The sequence below is a fragment of the Ctenopharyngodon idella genome, chromosome 8 (genome assembly GCF_019924925.1).
Source record: "Ctenopharyngodon idella isolate HZGC_01 chromosome 8, HZGC01, whole genome shotgun sequence".
Classification (NCBI taxonomy): Eukaryota; Metazoa; Chordata; class Actinopteri; order Cypriniformes; family Xenocyprididae; genus Ctenopharyngodon; species Ctenopharyngodon idella.
Genome location: NC_067227.1, coordinates 10,644,381 through 10,665,013, shown reverse-complemented (window position 1 = coordinate 10,665,013; position 20,633 = coordinate 10,644,381). Strand labels below are relative to the sequence as shown.

Sequence of the window (20,633 nt, the reverse complement as noted above, 5' to 3'; positions counted from 1 at the left end):
GTGTTGCTCACATGCACACTGCCCTCAGAAAGCACTGACCTCCTTTGCATTTCCAAATGCTATGCTATGTGCATTATCTTTAAGAAGCTATCACAACCTTCAGTGTTTCCTTTTCGCTCACTGTTTAAACTGAAGAACAGGCACAAATTCTGCACTCTGGGCCTAAAGAGCTCAAATGCATAGTTTCATCATGCTGGTCACATCATGCTTGTGTTTTGTGCTCATTTACCACTTGTCCAAAACATTCAAATTCAAGTTAACCTGAAAATAAGTCACAAAAAGACCGTGCTGGTCCACCAATAAACTAACATCAAACCATCACTGGCCAGCATTAATCAGTTTGGACCAGCACAGAACATCATAGCAGCCGGGTGAACTACAAATGATGGTGTAGGATTTACTTTGAAACTAATTTCACTCAGAAATTGCTAGTAAATTTCATAAATAAATAAGAAATATCAAAAAGTAACACATTAATTTAACTCTTTCCCCACCAGCGTTTTCTAAGTTCCCAGCCAGCATCAGCATTTTTGATCATTTTTGCAAAACTTTCATGGCCCCCAGAACAAGTTGTTGAATGAATATCTGAACATGCAATATATCAAAAGAAAGAACAGAGCTTCTGCTTTTAAACAAGCAAAAAAAAAGAGAAGGATGAACGACGATCAAAACACAGATGGAGTAGATCTAGTCCATCCACACCCCCAAAGCTTCACAGTCGTTTCCTCTTCAGGGGTTCGACATTTTCTGGTTCTCCTTCTGGTTTATACAGATCTTCTTCTTTATTAATTTTTTGATCTGTAGATGCTGTAGAGATGCTGTAGTTTAGAAGATGTGTAATAGCGCCCCCTACCATATAACAGTGAAAAAAAACTGATTGTTGGAAAATTCCGCGTTGTGTCATAAATTATTGAAAATCTTGTAAATGGTGGAGAAAACATCAAATTTTGAAGTAGAAAGACTGAAATAGTATTTTCTTGTAAAGCATATTCCAATAATCTGTGTTTTATTTATGTCAGAAAAGACTGAACTCATGTGGACAGGTGGACTTAATAAATCATTATCTTGAGCAAAATAAGTAAGCTGACATTAAGTACAATGTATATCTTTTATTTAAAATATATACAAATGTAATTTACATATTTTAGTTTGTCAAGAGATTTAAAGCACTGTTTTTGAAGTGTGCGCATGTGCGTACGTGCTCTGGTACGTAAGAACGAACCTTTGATTGAATCTGGATATAAAGCAAAATAACTGAGAAAAATGAGAATTAGTCCTCGGATGCCATGTCCGTAATTTATAGCAAAAATCTAGCACTAATGCGATCTCAAATGGATTCACTTAAAGAAGTTATTACCTGCTGCGTGACATCATTAACCAACGTGGTTGAACGACAGGTTTGTGACAATACGGTTTCGGGAAACAGTAGTGACTAGCTAGTTGATTTGTTCAACGATGCATCGTACTATGATAGTGAAGCTGCGAGTTACGTCGTTGTACGGGAAACGCACCCCTGGACAGTTTCTCCCCTTTTGGTCAGTTCTGTTATTGTTGTGTCACCTGTGTCACTTGGTCTGTTAGTGGTTCCTCCAGCTGACCCCTAAGAAGACCAGTGCCCCTATAATGGTCCTGTAATTGCTGTTTTAATTTTATTTATTTTATTTTTTATAATTTCTTATCTTTTTAAATGTTCTCTAAGGCTAAAAGCAAGGCTTTTTGTAGTCACGTATTGATTTACAACTTTAATGTTCTGTAAGTTGCTGTAATTTACAGATTGTTAATGAGTTTTATTCTGGTTTCCCTCCTTTGTAAAACTCTCTCATCCCTTCCCAAACTGACCTTTCCATTGCTTTCCTGTCCCATCTTTGGAAAATCAACAGACGTTTCTGGCAACATACAGTAAACTACACTTGATATGTCTGATATGAGCTCTAATGTATTTTTAGATATTACTGTGTAAGCAGATCTGAGATCATTTGTGCTATTAGTGTTACATTGACATTAGCATTCGTTGTGCAAGTGGAAATTTGTGTGTGTGTGTGTGTGTGTGTCTGTGTGTGCGTGTGGGAGTGTGTTTGTACGTGTGAGTGTGTGTGTGTGTGTGTGTGTGTGTGTGTGTGTGTGTGTGTGTGAGACAGAGAGAGAGCGTGTGTGTGTGTGTGTGTGTGTGTGTGTGTGTGTGTGTGTGTGTGTGTGTGTGTGTGTGTGTTTGTGTGCACAGGAGACGCCCTCGCAATTTACCAGATCTGGAACATTTTTGCCAGGAAGAGTGGATAAATATTCCCAAGTCAAGATGTGCCAAGCTGATAAACTCTTGTCCAAACAGACAGAGTGCTGTGGTAAAATCAAAGGGTGATTTAACCAAGTATTAGTTTGGAGATGTGCACACTTATGCACAACTTTATTTTTTTATTCCTGAAATGTGTCACTTTGGTATTCAGTGGCATTGCATAGGTTGTCATTTTTACATGAATTAAATTCAATTCACATTTATTTGTATAGCGCTTTTCACAATACATATTAAACATGGAAAAGTTCTGATATGTATTATTTTTGTTTATTTTTTTACATCACAAAATCAGCTGTTTCGACAGGGGTGCGTAGACTTTTTAAATACACTGTATATGTCAAAAGATCAGGGAAAATTTGATTTCCCAATTCATGACCCCTTTAAACATAAACACTCTTCTTGTTAAAGCTGATAGATGTAACTTTTTTTTTCCCATATCCCAGTATCATATGCATAAGTTATCCATTGGTATCTTGATTTCCCGATAAGTGTAAACACTGTGACTCTGTGGCACTTGCTTTCAAAACATGGCTCTGTTTGTTTGAGCGGTTCACCAAGCTCAGCTGTTGTCTGGATAAAGATATCCATTGACATTCCCATTCATCACAATGGCAGTGGCCCGCCTGGCACAGGATCCCCGGTAGTGTGCAATTAGAAATCATTTTCTGATCTCACTCAGTTCTAGACACAGTTGTTTTTATGTAATATTCCTAAACAGTAGAGCATGGTGCTAGCAACAACAAGGTCATGGGTTTGATTCCCAGGGAATGCGTCAACTGATAAAATGTATACCTTCAGTGCACTGTAAGTCACTTTAGATAAAAGCATCTGTCAAATGCATAAATGTATATAAATGTTAAGCTGGTCACCTGGTTTGTAAATGTCAATGACTAATCACATGATATTTCAGCAGCAGCAGCAAAAATCATGAAAACATTTCATGTTTTTAAAGGGAACCCCTGGTGTTCAGACTTGTATGGCTTAATATAACATAAATTATGTCTCTTACTGAAATATGTAGAAAACCCATGAAAGATTTACTTTATTTAAAAAATCCATGACATATTTGGACAATGGGGTGCGCCATTTTGTTTACGTTCTATGTCGATGACGTCAAAAGGTTGCACTCACTGAGCTTCTGACACTGTCCTATTGCTATTTTTAACGCAACACAACTCAGAATATAATATACGATGCCACATTGTGCTGCTTTTGGTTGTAATTTTCAGTTGATGAGCCACAAGAGAAGTGATGTAAGTCTCTACTACTTTAGCAATAAGAGGAGAAAAGAATGGGAAGTTGTGCAGAATGTGGATAAATAAAACTTTCTAAAGATCCGCGTCTTTGGGCCTGTTTAAACTTGGTCACTTCATGCGTTTTCTCTGATCGGATAGCTGTCTGATCGTGAAAACACCAGGTCTAAATGGCCCCTGAAACGAGACGGATATAAATCCGATCACTTAAACCACTTCAGGAGGTGGTCTGGGACACATTTCAGTCAAAACTGAACAGGTCTAAATGCATCTGGTTGTTGAAACCACATATGTAAATTTTACTCCTCTCAAAAATACTAAAAAATAAACGTGTGAGAGCGTGTTATAGGTTAAATAATGTTATAGCCAGATATGACAGCGCTACTGCAGCACGCATCGCCGCAGAGGAGCAGCTGATTTTCTATTCAGCAAGACAACACGCAAACTGCCGCAAATCAAACTGAAAGTAAGTTGCAGGCGCTCACAACACAATCATCTTCATTAAAAGTAATGAGACTAAATGATCTTACCAGTGCTGTTGCCGTGCTCTCTTCGATTGCGGTCTTGATTTTGAAATTAGCTGATGATCAATAAAATGCAGCTCATATTTGTTGCTTTCGGTGACGTGAACTCCATGAAATCTGCATACAGCGCGGGAATTGAAGATCGGATATATTTTGCGGAGACACATTTATGTGGCCAAGTGTAAATGCAATCGTTTTTATAAATCAGAAAGCTATCCGATCAGAGAAAATGCATGAAGTGACCAGGTGTAATGTTCTCTCCACTTTAGCCCTGATGCCTTTGAGGCTTTTCATCTGTATACTTTGGGGCAACAGTAATCTAGTAACGCATACAGATCTTAATATCCGTGGGGTTCCTTTTAAAACCCGATCAGCCTTTTCAATTTGAGCCAGAGCGCAAAATTAGTGAGGATGAAAACATCGAAGACGTGCAATGTCTCTGTGGCTATTCGTACTGTTGTATGATTGACATGAAAAAATCATCTGATATGTCACCTGAACACCTTACACACAGTTAAACATGCTGAGAAGATGCTACTGTTTATGCGATCACAGATATCTCGTGCATCACAGCGCACACGAGCTTCGAGGCAGTCTGTCTCAGTCGAGATGTGTTATAGGCTCACCTTCGTCAGTCTCCACGACAGGTGCGGCATTTGGTTAAAGCATATACTTATATCCATCGGGAAATGTAAGCTCTTTCAGCTGTGGTCTACTAAAAGCCTCAAAGTCATCAGGGCTAAAGTGAAGAGAACAGAGACGCGGATCTTTAGGAAGTATAGTAAAGTAGTAAAGACTTACATCTCTTCTCTTGTGGCTCATCGACTGAAAATTACAACCAAAAGCTGCACAATGTGGCATCGTATATTATATTCCGTGTTGTGTTGCGGTAAAAATAGCCATAGAGTAATGTAAGTAGCTGACAGAGTGCAACCATTTGACGTCATCGACATCAACAAAATGGCGCCACCCATTGTCCAAATATGTGATGGATTTTTTAAATAACATAAATCTTTCATGGGTTTTCTACTATGTATTTCAGTAAGAGACATCATTTATGTTATATTAAGCCATACAAGTCTGAACACCAGGGGTTCACTTGAGCCCGGCTCTTTTTTTAAACGGCTTATTGGTTTTATAAAGCAGTTACTGCATATAGCTGGCAAGGTTTCATAAAATAAACACAGAGCAGAAAACATTCATTAATTTATTAATGAATTGTGTGTTTACTGAATTTTAATGAATTGTGTGTTTACAGAGAATTCTACAACAACTTTAAATGTGTTTCAGCCAATCATAATCAATGAACGGAACAATCTGTTTTATCATTTGAATTTTGCTTCTGAATGAATTAGAATCATGAAAGTTCACTGACATCTTGCTATGGTTTGTTTTAATGTTTCATCAGCTGTGGGTATTCAGATGAAACTAGAGTTCTTCCAGAGGAAGTTCTGGACTGCCAGCAGACAGGTAATAGTACACAAACACACACACACACACACACACACACACTTATATTTAAATGGGAACATTCCATAGACTGCTATTGTTTTTATACCATTAGTTATAAATACTAGGGTGAATTCAGGGTGATTGGGAAACTTTTTGCCATTGAGATGTCATCCCTCCAGTGGTCTGTGCATAGTCTGTGTGGAAGTGAAAGAAAATCTTTCTCACCTGTCGTCTCGCATCCGTGCCAAGGAGCGGGCGAAGCGATTACGCGACATGAATGAATGACAAATAAAAAGTATGATATGCCTGATAGCACTAAAAAAGAGTTGATAAAAGCGCAGTATAGGCTACACAAACTCAATTCGGCTCTGACACACTGACCGACTGGCTGCGGATTCTGTGCATGCGTTTGCCGCCTGTCAGCGCTCGCGCGTGCATACTGAAATGTGTTATATTTCTAGGCTTATTGCCCTTGAACGGTCAAATGCACACATAATTATGCCTAAATGTCCATCTTGGCGGTTATGTCTTGAGTGAACAAGTTTTTGACGTGTGTCAGTGTTGGATCCGCTCATTGCAGTAGGTCTTAAAGTGAAAGGACCCTAATATATACCCGCTCCTGTCGGTGTCGTTAATATTAATCAAACAACAACAACAACAGGGGAAAACAAACAGTACTTAAACTTAAAGCACTGTTTCTGTCTGTATCTTTATGTTGTATTTATTTGTCCTATTGTAATTTGTTTATTCTTATTTTATTGCTGACTGTTTACTTGATTACTTAATTACTTGAGAACTTTTTACTTATAATATTAGGCATTTGCTTATTGCTGTGGCTTACCTGTAAGATTTTGGTCACATTTCCCACCGTAAGTGATCATGTTATTAAAGCTAGATAGTCTAGTACACCACTGGACTAGCCTTTTTTGGCAAGACACCACAATAAACAAGATTTGTGCATTTTGTTTGTTCTATTGCCATGTATGACTATAGACCCTTTTCACATTTCTGGGTTTCTCAGAAGCGGAAGTCGTCATAGTTGGGTAAAATTCTATAGTGGTGAATGAGACAGTACATTAAATATATGTTTTGTGTTTCCATTTGCTTAAATAGCAAAAGAAAAACTCCACAATACTGTTTTCTCAACTTTCTAAAAGAGGAAAAAAATAGAGCGCGATTGATAACAGCAGTCAGAAGAGAGAAAGATTTTTTTCGTCATTTTTACCATCACTCCCATAGCTGCTGTATTAGAAACACTCTCACAGCAGCGTTAACTAGTTTTTTGTAATTTGTTGCAAAGTTAATATAATACTAAGTATAGTGTTATAAATGTACCTATTTTTTTTAAAAAATGAAAATATAAAAAACTTTGCAGGATTTACGATATTGATGACCGTTAAAACGCGTCATCACAGTCTGTGAAAAGGGTCTATTGTGCATCTAACATAATACATGGTAAATGTGGTATTCTAATTAAAAAACATTGCAAATTTTTCACAAAATCAATCATTTTGATCGCAAAAATCACAAAAAAACATCGCGAAATCCTGGAGGAACTGAGATGACTTGGGAAAAGTGTCCCAATCAACCTGAATTCACCCTATAACCCTAACAGAAAACTTTTTTATAACCATTTTTACAATTTTAACAGTGCTCTGTTTACTTTATTTAATGCAATTTTTACAAATGAGGACATCCCCAAAATGTTTTTTTTATTTATTTTTTTTGGTCAGATGTAGCTCACTTTTAGGTATAAATGTCCCCAAAATATGGTATAAGCAGGTACACACACGAACATATTTTTTTTGTTACCCTATGTATTTTGTTACATTAATTTTTACAATAGCCTTTAGTTACAACTATACCCAGTAGAAATAAATGGGGAAAGTCACATTCCCAACCCTTACCAACTGGCCAACGATGATATTTGTGTGGTTTTTCTTTAACGTTATATAAATGATTTGAACCATTTTGAACTTTAAAAATTGTGTATTTTACAAGTGCATTGGTGTTACAAAACTTGTGTGTATAACGGTACCATGGCCTGAAATTATGTGAGAAGTTTGGGGGCAGTGCCAAAAATACAGCAACAATTTTTAAATGCATATATCTTTGGCCTTTCTTTCATGACTTTGGTCTCATGTATATAATTTCTCTATAATAATTTTATAAATGTGGATAATATGCATTTCTCATAATGTTGCTTGCTGTCAGAATATTGTTTTTATCTTGTATCCTTCAGTGTGCAGCACTTGACGGGAAGTGTTCCATCAGCTGTGACAATGATGTGAGTGTCCATATTTACTCTTTTTACTCTTTCACTACAGTATTTGCAGTATACAACTCTGTTTTCATGTTTTTGTTATTTTTCTACCCCCTTTCTGTTCCTCCACCCTATGTAGGATATCAGCTGTTACCTCATAGACAACAATGGATTCATTATTGTGGCAGAGGATCTGTCTTTGGTGAGGGACATTTATCTCAAGTATCATCAAGTTTGCTCTTCTGTATACTTGACTATTCATAAGTACTTAAATAATAACCGTTTAGTCCATATATCAGAATTCAAGTCAATTATAATTCCCACTGCAATTCTGGACACTGTGGTAAAGAATAATTTAATTTATATATAAATTCTTTCTGAATGCATTCTGAAACATGAGCAGAAGCAGAAATAAAAGACAATGAATTAAACACTGAATCAGTTTTGTTCGATTTTTAGTATTAATTTAAAAAATGCTTAGGCACAATCCATTCTATTAGCTCAGTGTGCTTGTGATATTGATGCTGGGATTGTCTCTTTCAGACTGGTGTGTTCTTTGGGGAGGCTGAGGGAGCTGTGATGAGCAAACTGGTTTCAATGGGTTCTTTTAAGAGGTATGTCAATGCTGAAAGACACAAAAGACATTAGATTGTTTCTTTTGAGTATGAACAGTGAGGAGGAGAAAAGATTTGAGTCAATTCATGGGTTAAAATAAGTTGATCAAGGAAGGGCAATTTGAAAATGCAGAAATAAATGGTAATATATCCCATACTGATCATGTTTTGATCCAAATTATTTCAACCAATGGATTGCATTTATGGATTATAACTTGAAACAATTAAAGTTAGGCATAAACCCAGGCTCATTGAAAATACCTGCCTGTGGCAACATTTCTGCGAAATGATAATACTTTTGTAACTCAGCGTAACAAGTGAAATTTCCAGTGAGTGACGCCAAAGGAAAATCTGAATTTTTGAATAATTGTTTCAAAAATGTTCACTACAGAAATAAATGTTGCAAACATTAGCATCATAAGATATTTAATGTCACACACATTATCAATGTACAAACATGAGGAATATATCGGTGCTTATTTTTTCCCACTTCGAGCAAGTAGTACATTATCAGCTATACTGTTCACCCATAAACCAGACACTATAATGCTCTAATGCTCGCTCGCTCTGGAAATGCAGCCGCAGCACTTTACTATAGACAGAGCTAAAATCTTTTTCACCTTGTCGTTAGGAAGAGCTGTACAATGGGCAGAATCCATTTGGAACCATGGAAGCCCCATCACGCAGTAGCTGGATTTGTTTCTTTCTCATTTCCGTGAGCTTTTCGGACAGCCTTCTGGTGATACCACTTATGACGTATGGTCAAGGGCTCAATCCAGCACTGTGGCTGCAACTCAATGCTTACGGCAACACCATGGGTCTTGAACAATTTATCCAACTGTCAATCCGTGTCACTCATTGCATGATGAATTGTCAGGAGAATCAACCTGCCATGCAGTCATCTCCAACTCTCCACCAGCCAGCTCCGTCAGCTCCTCCAGAACTAGAGTCAGAACCCATAGAAGTGGATGCATTTCACCTCTCCTCTCAAGACTTCGCTGGCTGACCCATACTGTGGAGCTGAGGGACACGTTAAATCCACGTGTCCTGTTCGTCCACAACTGCCAGTGGTGAGTGTTGTTTCCTCGCCCTCTGTTAACAGTAAACCTCTGACTACTACTGTTACACTTACTGCCTTTGATGTATCATTCACAGTCACCACTCTCCTCGGCTCTGGATCAGTTGGCAGCTTCATCTCAGGGATGCTCTGCCAAAAGCTCAAGCTCAAGAAGGAATCCTGCACATCCGAGTACTTGATCCAGTCAATAATTGGTAAACCATTAGGGAGAGGTGTCATCAAACACTTCGTTGGTCCACTTCAACCAACTCAGTCAGCAGTCAACACATTGAAAACATCACACTCTTGGTTTTGTAGCGTTCCACCACTGACGTGATCCTAGGGCACCCATTGCTCGTCCAGCATAACCCTGTCATATCATGGAGTAATGATCCTGAAGTGGGCCACCACTTGCCATTTTTCTCGTTCCTACCTGTATCCAAGCATCTACATCCATCAGTGTTGCTGGTAAGTTCCACAGCTTTTGAAAGTTCTCTGAACAAACAGTCGGTGGATATTCCTGCCTATTATGCCCCCTTCCAGGATGTCTTCTGCCCAAGAAAAGCCACCCAGTTACATCCTCATCAACCATGGGACTGTGCCATTGACCTGATTCTCTGCGAACCAGTGCCCAGAGGAAAAACGTATCCACTCTCTATCCTAGAACAGAAAGCCATGGAGAAGTATGTGGCTGAGGCCCTAAAAAAGGTTATATTCATCCATCTACCTCCCTTGCCGCTTCCAGTTTTTTTCTTTGTGGCCAAGAAGAACGGAGGCTTGTGGCCCTGCATTGATTACAGATCATTCAATAAGATCACAGTTAAGTTTTGATACTGTCTTCCCCTCATCCCTGCAGCTCTGGAACACTTTTCAGCAAGCTTGACCTGTGCTGCGCTGTTTACAACTTCATCCGGATATGGAGTGGGGACAAATGGAAGACCACCTTTCCTAACAGTACAGGCCACTATGAATACTGGGTAATGCCATATGGATTAGTAAATGCCCCAACCGTGTTCCAAGGATTTATGAACAAGATCTTCCATAAGTACCTCCACCGCTTCATCTTAATCTACATCAATGACATCCTGGTGTACTCCCAGAATGAGGCTGAACATCACCACCACGTTTTGCTTCTGCTCGCCAAGATGGGGGAATTCTCTACCTCAAGGCTGAGAAGGGTTCATTCCACCAAAGCTCCGCCTAGTTCCTCGGTTACATCAGTGCAGATTGCATCAAGATGAAAGAGGGGAAGGTGGAAGCCATTAAATCCTGGCCTGTTCCATCCACCATTAAAAAGAACTCTAACGCTTCCTTAGATTCACAAACTTCTATAGACATTTCATTAAGAACTACAGTCAAGTCACAGCTCTGTTAACCTCCCTTCTCAAGAGTAAGTCTAAGTCCACCCAAGGCAGCCCATGCTTTCAATACCCCAAAGGAAGTATTCACATCAGCACCCTTACTTTGTCATCCTGATCCAGAGAAACCCTTCACTGCTGAGGTTGATGCCTTCACCTCAGGAGTAAGTGCTGTCCTCTCTTCCAGCAAGGGAATCCAGCCCATTTCCATCCATGTGCATACTTCTACAAGAAACTTACCCTGGCAGAGCAGAACTATGACATTGGCAACTGAGATCTCCTGGACATCAAGATAGCTCTCAAGGAGTGGCAGCACTGGCTGGAAGGGGCATGTCATCCATTCCTGGTGTTCACAGATCATTGCAACCTCAAGTATCTCAGAGATGCCAAACGATTAAATCCCAGGCTTGATGGGCCCTCTTCTTTACTTAGTTTAATTTCACAATCACCTATCTTCCAGGGTAAAAGAACTGTAAGGCCAATGCTCTGTCCCACCTGTATACTCCTGAGGTAGATTCTAACCATCCAGAGTCCATCCTGCAGTCCATCCTGGTAGTCAGTGCCATCCAGTGGACCCTGGATGATAGGATTTCAGAGGCCACTGCCACTGAACCAGCTCCGCCAGGCTGCCCTTATAAAAAAACTTACATACCAACATCTCAACGGATTCCTCTCATCAAATCAATCTATTCCTCTTTTGGCACTGGTCACCCTGGGACCAATCGTACCCTCTCACTTGTCCAGGAATGGTTCTGGTGGCCTAGGATGAGAAACAACATCACAAGATTCATCCAAGGCTGTAGAGAATGCACCATGGTAAAGACACCTTGCCACCCTACCAACCAGAAAACTCCTTCCGTTGCCCGTTCCATGAAGACCATGGTCACATCTGGGAGTGAATTGTATGACCGATCTGCAAGCCTCCAATGATTGCACTTGCATTCTAGTCATCGTCTAAAGATTTTCCAAGGCCTGCTGTTTGATCCCTTTAAAAGGTCTTGCCCACAGCCATTGAAATGGCTAAATTACTCTTCAACCACGTCTTCAGGGACTTCGGCTTGCCAGAAGATATTGTCTTGGATAGAGGACACAGTTTATCTCCCGAGTCTGGAAGGCCTTCTTTTCTCTCCTGGGTTTGACCATCAGCCTATCATCTGGATACCACCCTCAGACAAACGGGCAAATGGAGAGGAAGTTCCAGGAAATAGGGTACTTTCTTTGCGCCTTTTGCCACAGCCATCAGAACTCCTGGCACTGGTTCCGTGAGAGCAAGAGGGTCTGGGGTGCTTCCCACTATTATCTGCAACGAACAATGCAGCGTCACATGCTAACAATCCTCAATATCATCATTTACCTGTGTATGCATTGTGTTCCTGCCGTATCTGCTAATAAACCTACCTGTTATAATTAATAAATGATAACAAACAGGGCCAAATTGTTCTTATTCTGAGTTTAAGTAGATTTATTTAGTCAAAAACAACTCTTGTTATAATAGATTTACAGTTTATGACCAGTAGGTAGGCCTAGTTTTCTAATAAAGCTTGGTGGCAATGATATGTTCAGAGTTCCAAGCCAATATACAAATGGAACAGTGTTTTCAATGTTGGATAGTAAGGTGGAAAATTGCCTTTCTAGTCCACATGGTTCAAAAGGTTAAAGTTTTCAACATATAGTTTTATACCACAAAACTCAATCAGAATAATATAAAAAAAAGAAATCTAAAAGAGACAACAGATTAAAGATTACTGCTTTGCTACTAATAAATATCCCCCCATATGCACACTGTCCATGCTGACAACAGAAGGTCACACACAAATGCATAGACATAAATTAATGCAAAGACAGCTCTCGCACATACACATGGATGTAAAATGACTTTCGCACACATCAGTGGTTAAGGTACAGAAAGAGCTGCAAGCAATAACTATAATTATCTCTGATTTACAATTAAATGTGATGTAAAGGGCCTTACTCTCACACTCACACACATGCACACACATGCACACACACTCATTCTCATTACTGAAATGAAAAAATATATACATTGTGTATACAAGTATACATGGTGGTGTATTGTAATTGTTTATTGCACAAGTTCATGTGTTCATTTTCTTTATATGTCATTAGTTCAGTGAGTTCATACACAAACTCACACACACATGTTTGTCATTGACATTTGCATTTTAGTAATGTATTTTTATAGCAATCCAGAATAAAATGAATTAACAATAATAACAGCAGGAAGCTGAAGAATCTGCAAATTTGTTTTCAGGGTGAATCTTTATGACTATCGGGCCATCTGTAGGGTGTACGCACAGACCAGTGATACAGCACACACACTCTTACACGTGAGTACTGCACAAAGCCATTACAGTACATCTGTTAAGTTGCACGTATTCTTAATTCCAGTTTTTCTGATTCTGTGTCTTTCTATGATTTCTCTCATATTTTTACAAAAGCAAGACAATAAAACATCTTTTCTTATTTTGCCCCCTCATTCAAGTGGTACTCTCATGCTCATAATATCAGCTGCTCATCACTTCTCCACAGACAAATCCCTCATCAAAAAAGTGTCATCATATTTGGATACTTTCATGGATGTATGGAAATGAATCTATGGTTACACTCTATTTCAATAGTCCGCTTTAGACATTATACTAACTATAACTAACTTTGCACCTACATGTTTAGCTTTTTAACTTTGCAATTAATTTGCTAATACATTTCAACTAACTCTTATTAGAGCATTAGTAGACTGTTAGGTTAGGGTTTGGGTTAGTAGAATTAGTTGACGTACTTGAACAGTTATTTGTAGTCAGTATAATGTCTGTTTGGTGACCGTCAAAAAAAAAAGTGTTAGCGCGGTTTGCCATGTGTCGTCTAACTCTCATTAGAATATTAGTAGACTGTCTGCTTAATATCTGCTAACTTTTTATTTTGATGGTCCCCCAACAGACATTCTACTGACTAACTTTGCAAGTACATGTCAACTTATTCTAACCCTAACCCTACCAGTCTACTAATACTCTACTAACACTCTAATGGGAGTTAGTAGACATGTACAGGTGCTGGTCATATAATTAGAATATCACCAAAAAGTTGATTTATTTCACTAATTCCATTCAAAAAGTGAAATTTGTATATTATATTCATTCATTACACACAGACTGATATATTTCAAATGTTTATTTCTTTTAATTTTGATGATTATAACTGACAACTAAGGAAAATCCCAAATTCAGTATCTCAGAAAATTAGAATATTACTTAAGACCAATACAAAGAAAGGATTTTTTAGAAATTTTGGCCAACTGAAAAGTATGAACATGAAAAGTATGAGCATGTACAGCACTCGATAGTTGGGGCTCCTTTTGCCTGAATTACTGCAGCAATGCGGCGTGGCATGGAGTCGATCAGTCTGTGGCACTGCTCAGGTGTTATAAGAGCCCAGGTTGCTCTGATAGTGGCCTTCAGCTCTTCTGCATTGTTGGGTCTGGCATATCACATCTTCCTCTTCACAATACCCCATAGATTTTCTATGGGGTTAAGGTCAGGCGAGTTTGCTGGCCAATTAAGAACAGGGATACCAGGTACTGGTAGCTTTGGCACTGTGTGCAGGTGCCAAGTCCTGTTGGAAAATGAAATCTGCATCTCCATAAAGTTGGTCAGCAGCAGGAAGCATAAAGTGCTCTAAAACTTCCTGGTGTACGGCTGCGTTGACCTTGGACCTCAGAAAACACAGTGGACCAACACCAGCAGATGACATGGCACCCCAAACCATCACTGACTGTGGAAACTTTACACTGGACCTCAAGCAACGTGGATTGTGTGCCTCTCCTCTCTTCCTCCAGACTCTGGGACCCTGATTTCCAAAGGAAATGCAAAATTTACTTTCATCAGAGAACATAACTTTGGACCACTCAGCAGCAGTCCAGTCCTTTTTGTCTTTAGCCCAGGCGAGACGCTTCTGACGCTGTCTGTTGTTCAAGAGTGGCTTGACACAAGGAATGCGACAGCTGAAACCCATGTCTTGCATACGTCTGTGCGTAGTGGTTCTTGAAGCACTGACTCCAGCTGCAGTCCACTCTTTGTGAATCTCCCCCACATTTTTGAATGGGTTTTGTTTCACAATCTTCTCCAGGGTGCAGTTATCCCTATTGCTTGTACACTTTTTTCTACCACATCTTTTCCTTCCCTTCGCCTCTCTATTAATGTGCTTGGACACAGAACTCTGTGAACAGCCAGCCTCTTTTGCAATGAACTTTTGTGTCTTGCCCTCCTTGTGCAAGGTGTCAGTGGTCGTCTTTTGGACAACTGTCAAGTCAGCAGTCTTCCCCATGATTGTGTAGCCTACAGAACTAGACTGAGAGACCATTTAAAGGCCTTTGCAGGTGTTTTGAGTTAATTAGCTGATTAGAGTGTGGCACCAGGTGTCTTCAATATTGAACCTTTTCACAATATTCTAATTTTCTGAGATACTGAATTTGGGATTTTCCTTAGATGTCAGTTATAATCATCAAAATTAAAAGAAATAAACATTTGAAATATATCAGTCTGTGTGTAATGAATGAATATAATATACAAGTTTCACTTTTTGAATGGAATTAGTGAAATAAATCAACTTTTTGATGATATTCTAATCATATGACCAGCACCTGTAAGTGCAACGTTACTTATAGTCAACAGTATGTGTAAACGGGACCATCAGAAGAAAGTATAACCCTACCACAGATACGTCAAAAATATTTCTCTGGTGCCACTCGTAAGGAGTCTCTGGTGCCACTCGTGCTGGCTCATCAAGACTCAATTCAGACTTAGCTATGCGATTCAGTTCGCCAGGCACGCGCCCAGATTCAGCGGTGTTCTTTTTACCTCGGTGGCAGGGAAGAACACCCCTGTCCTGCAGGCAGAGATTGCAGTCCTCTTGACAAAGGATGCAATAGAGCCTGTACCTCTAGCCGAGATGAAGAAAGGGTTTTATAGCCCTTACTTCATCGTACCAAAGAAAGGTGGTGGGTTACAACCAATCTTAGATTCTGCAAGTTTTGAATTGGGCTTCACAAGCTCCTATTCAAGATGTTAACGCAGAAACACATTTTGACGTGTTTGCCATCAAGAATGGTTTGCGGCGATAGGCCTGAAGGACATGTACTTTCATATTTTGATTCTACCTTGACGCAGACTGCTTGTTTGGATTGCTTTCGAGGGTCAGGCATATCAGTCCTCCCTTTCGGGCTATCCCTGTCACCTCGAGTCTTTATGAAGGTCGCAGAGGCCGCCCTTGCCCCGTTAAGGGAACTGGGTATCCGCATTCTCAACTATCTCGATGACTGGCTCATTCTAGCTCACTCTCGAGATTTGTTGTTTGCGCACAGGGACCTGGTGCTCAGACACCTCAGCCAATTAGGGCTTCAGGTCAACTGGGAAAAAAGTAAGCTCTCCCCAGTGCAGAGCATCTCTTTTTGGAGTTGGATTCAGTCACTATGATGGCACGTCTTAAGAACAAATGTGTCCCCAAAGTTGCTCAGGGGGAAAACAATGGTTCCACTGAAACATTTTCAGGGGCTCCTGGGACATATGGCGTCCTCAGAGGTGGTTATGCAGCTCAGGTTGATGCATATGAGACTGCTTCCACACTGGCTGCAGACTCTAGTCCTGAGATGGTCATGCACCCGCCATCTCCTCCTTTGGAGTCAGCCACAACTGAAGTCACTGTGGGCCAGTCAGATCCCAGGCGAACTTAATCGCAGTCGAATCCAAGTGCCCTCTCTTTGAAGACAGAGCTCCTGAATGTGCTCACTTCCATCAAGAGGGCCAGGGACCTGCAGGCATTCTCTGTCAGCGAAACATAACTTGAGTTCAGTGCGGCCCTGGCCGGGAAAAATTCCCACTGGACCAAGTGGTGAACTTCCAAGCACAGCCTTGTTGTTGTTGTGTCCGGTATGCATCCTGTGTGTTTACTTGGACCACACATAGAGCTTCAGGCACTCTGAGCAGCTCTTTGTTGTGGGGGGCAGCAGAAGGTGAAGGCTGTCTCCAAACAGAGGATGGCTCACTGGATTGTGGATGCCTTTGCCTTGGCATACCAGGCCCAAGGTGTACTGTGCTTCTTAGGAGTGCGAACACACTCCACGAGGAGTGTTGTGTCCTCTTGGGCTCTAGCAAACAGAGCCTCTCTAACAGACATCTGCAGAGCAGCAGGCTGGGCGACAGCCAATACAATCTCCGGGTTGAGCCAGTTTCGTCCTGTATGTTAGGTACAAACAGGTAAGCAGCAGGCAACTGGTCAGGTGTTCCACTTGCACACAGCGCCTTTCCCCTCCTTGACGTGATAATGTGTGCTTTTTTGTCCACGTGAGCTCCCCGGACCGGCGAACCCTGGACTTGTTTTACCCTTCAGCACTCTGTGGCAGTTGAATTTGGCGGAGGAATTCAATGCCAGGCCTCATGAAGCATTCCCTTTTAGGTCAGCCCATGTACTTGACGCTTGGTGCTCCATATGTAGTGATTCCTGAACTGTGATCCCATATGATGCATTTTCCACGGTATGGTTTTCCTGACGGTAAACCTGTGTCTTCCCCTGAGCTCTGCTCGGCCACCAGTCACTGTGTTTGTAGAAACTCCTCCCTCCTCATGTAGGACCTACAACAGAGACTTCTTTCCTGGTTGGTAAAGAAGTGTTGGTGTAATGTATTCTCCACATGTTATTCTCCCTTTGGGCTGGATGTGGTCTCCGTAGCATTCTTTTTTCTGCATAGACACAATGTCTCATTCTTTCCATCAGGGAATGGAGATTACAATAGTAACCAAGAAGTTTTTATATTGTATGTACTGTATAATGGCTCTGCCACATTCTTAACCAAAATGCTGCCATGATAACTACTTTGTCCCTCTCAGTGTTTGACTGGTTATTGTTCTTTTCCTTGCAGCCATACTTTGCTCTGTTCGCAGCTATCCGGTGGCTACTGACTGAGTTTGTCATGTAAGACTCTGAACATATGAACTCTCTAATGTTTTGAATTTTACAAATCTGAAAACTTTTGTATATATGCAAAATCTAAATAATATTACTGTACTTCTTACTCTATTTTGTTCTCTCTCTTTTCTTTTTTTTGGATTCATTTCTCTCTTTCGAGTACCTTTCATTATTGCCCCTTTTCCTTTGCTTTTGAAGATTTCTGGTTGAGTTCAACCTGTACAGCTGGTGGTACTCTGACCTCACCATTAAGGGTATGTTTGATAGTATGTGTTTATGAGGTTGTGTGTTTGATGTGACTTTGATTTCCACATTAAATGTAACTGAGAAAACTGCAGAGACTTCAGGAGGTTGCAAGACTTTATGGATATAAGTTAACTAGTGCTCAAGGTCAGTCTCGTCACAGTGCACTAATTGTTTTCATCATTTGAGTAGGTGATGAGACGTTCATATGTCAAGTTGCATGATGTGAAATTTCAGAATAGAAATAAAATGTGTATGTTAAAGCAGGTTGAACAGGACTGCATGCTTGCCATTCATGTCTCTGTGCTTAATTTTGTACAGTATTTTTCAGTAAGTCCCTCAAGTGATAGCCTACAGATAAGCCCTGCCACAGGAAACAATTCAAAGAACAATGTTTCTCTCTCTCTCTCTAGCTCAGAGAGGAGGCAAAACTATGTTGGTCCCTTGTGATACAGAGTATCCAGCATTCGTGTCTGAGCGCACCATTAAGGAAACTGTTGGGAATATCGACTGTGAAAGCTGTGTTAAGTATGTTCAATACTTAGACACACATACAATCACATAAATATGTGCACAGGCACATATATATAGGACACTTGGGGTCAGCTGAAAAGACATCAGACAGTCTTCATATGGTCAGTTCACTCACATATAATTCTTTACAGTTAAATCTCCTTTTCCTTCAAAATGGTGCTGGTTCTCATGAAAGAGCCAGTGTTTGGCCATAGAAACTGCAAAACTCTCTGTCACAAATAAACAGCTTTGTTTTGCTCCACAACATGCTGTACTTGGCATGAAGATATTGGTCAATTGAACATATTGCATTGTGCATTTACATTATCAATAGCTCTGTTCATTATAATAAGAGTGATATATTTTTGTTTTGTATTATGTGAATGTGTGAATGATGGACAAGAGAGGGAGAGAAAGAACAAGTGACGAACAACTCAAAGCTGTTCATTTAAATGCAATTTTACACTAAACACTAAACCTAAATACTGACCCTAAACAATGACCTGAACACTAAAACTAAACACTGACCCTAAATAAACAATATAAAACATGTAACAGACAAATAAAAGTACAGTTACAGGTATTAATTGCAAAAACTGACCAAAGAACAGTATAAAAGCATAACAAACGACTCATGTTGCATTCAAGTCTTCTAAAGCCATACAATATCTTTGTGAGGAACAGTGTGGAACTTGAGGTTTTAATCGCTGAAAATGATCGCAGTCATATCTCATTACAAAGATAAATCTGAACTTTTTAGCATGATGAGACACACGTGAGCCGATGGCATTTCACAATCAAAGCTTACGTAACACTTTCTGAATGCGTTTGTGATCTGAGCTTTACAGCGGACGGAGACGGTGATTACACAAAGCAACCGTTTGGCCGCAGAAGACTTGGAATATTTGTAGTTTTTGAATAAATTGTGACTGTAGTTGTATCTGTCGGTTGTATCCTGTTTTATATTGACAAATGGTTAGAGGTAGGGGTTGGGTTAGGTGCTCAAAAATGTCTAAATAGTTTAATGTAAATAAAAATGATTCCTCAATACATAATTCCCATTTCTCATTGAAAGCAACTTAGTTCCTAGTTCATCAATATAGTGGCACTTAGGGGAACCTTTAGAGTCTTAATAGTGGCACTTGAACATGCTTCAGTTTTTGACGCATTGGGAGTGAGAATGGGCTGACAGAAAAGAGAAAACTTTATAGTCAAAAATGATCCAACAGAAAGCATGTAGTATCCTGTGCTCACGCTTCCCTCAACCCCTAAAAAAATACAAACTCACTGAATCTACACAAATCATAACTTTTCGTCTTCAAAACACCAAATTAAAATGAACGTTAAGCAGTTTCAGTCCCTGACTTTATAACATTGTAAATATTCTAACAGATAATGTTGGCATCCTCTCCACTTTGTCGGCAAACATGCACTTCTCCAATGCAGCGGTTAGTTAAATGAATTAATAAACCACCTACAATTACAATTTAGTTGTCTTAAATTAGTGTGTAACACTTTACAGTAAGGTTTCATTTGTTAACATTAGTCTGTCATCATTTACTCACCCTCAAGTTGTTGCAAACCTTTATAAATTTCTTTGTTCTGTTGAACACAAAGGAAGATATTTTGAAGAAAGTTTGTAACCAGGCCACTTTGGGGCACCATTGACTTCCATAGTAGGAAAAAAAATACTGTGGAAGTCAATGGTGCCCCAGAACTGTTCAGTTTCCCACATTCTTCAAAATATCTTCCTTTGTGTTCAACAGAACAAAGAAATTCATACAGGTTTGGAACAACTTGAGGGTGAGTAAATGATGACAGAATTTTCATTTTTGGGTGAACTATCCCTTTAACTACATTAGTTGAAATAATATGTTGTTTATTGTTAGGTCATGTTAGCTAATGCATTAACTAATGTTAACAAACGAGACCTCATTGTAAAGTGTTACCAATTATTGTTTTATTTAATGTGTATTGTACATACCTCTGCTTTTCTATGTTAATGTTTTAAATCAGATTAGTGTCACACTTTCCAATAAATGTACAGTCAATGACAAGAAAGTAGACCGTTTCTGTGGATTCTCCAAAAAG

The 20,633-nt window shown here is 39.7% G+C and overlaps 1 protein-coding gene across 1 annotated transcript in view; it reads left to right on the top strand.

Moving 5' to 3' along the window:
- The window catches only part of cacna2d3a (calcium channel, voltage-dependent, alpha 2/delta subunit 3a), a 130,349-nt gene that overhangs the window by 106,397 nt on the left and 3,319 nt on the right, over positions 1–20,633 (top strand). Inside the window, exons 28-35 of the mRNA XM_051903655.1 lie at positions 5,476–5,537; positions 7,762–7,806; positions 7,922–7,984; positions 8,326–8,396; positions 13,084–13,159; positions 17,740–17,792; positions 17,985–18,040; positions 18,443–18,557. Of these exons, the coding sequence (XP_051759615.1) occupies positions 5,476–5,537; positions 7,762–7,806; positions 7,922–7,984; positions 8,326–8,396; positions 13,084–13,159; positions 17,740–17,792; positions 17,985–18,040; positions 18,443–18,557 (541 nt within the window). The remainder of the gene's footprint in view (positions 1–5,475; positions 5,538–7,761; positions 7,807–7,921; positions 7,985–8,325; positions 8,397–13,083; positions 13,160–17,739; positions 17,793–17,984; positions 18,041–18,442; positions 18,558–20,633) is intronic.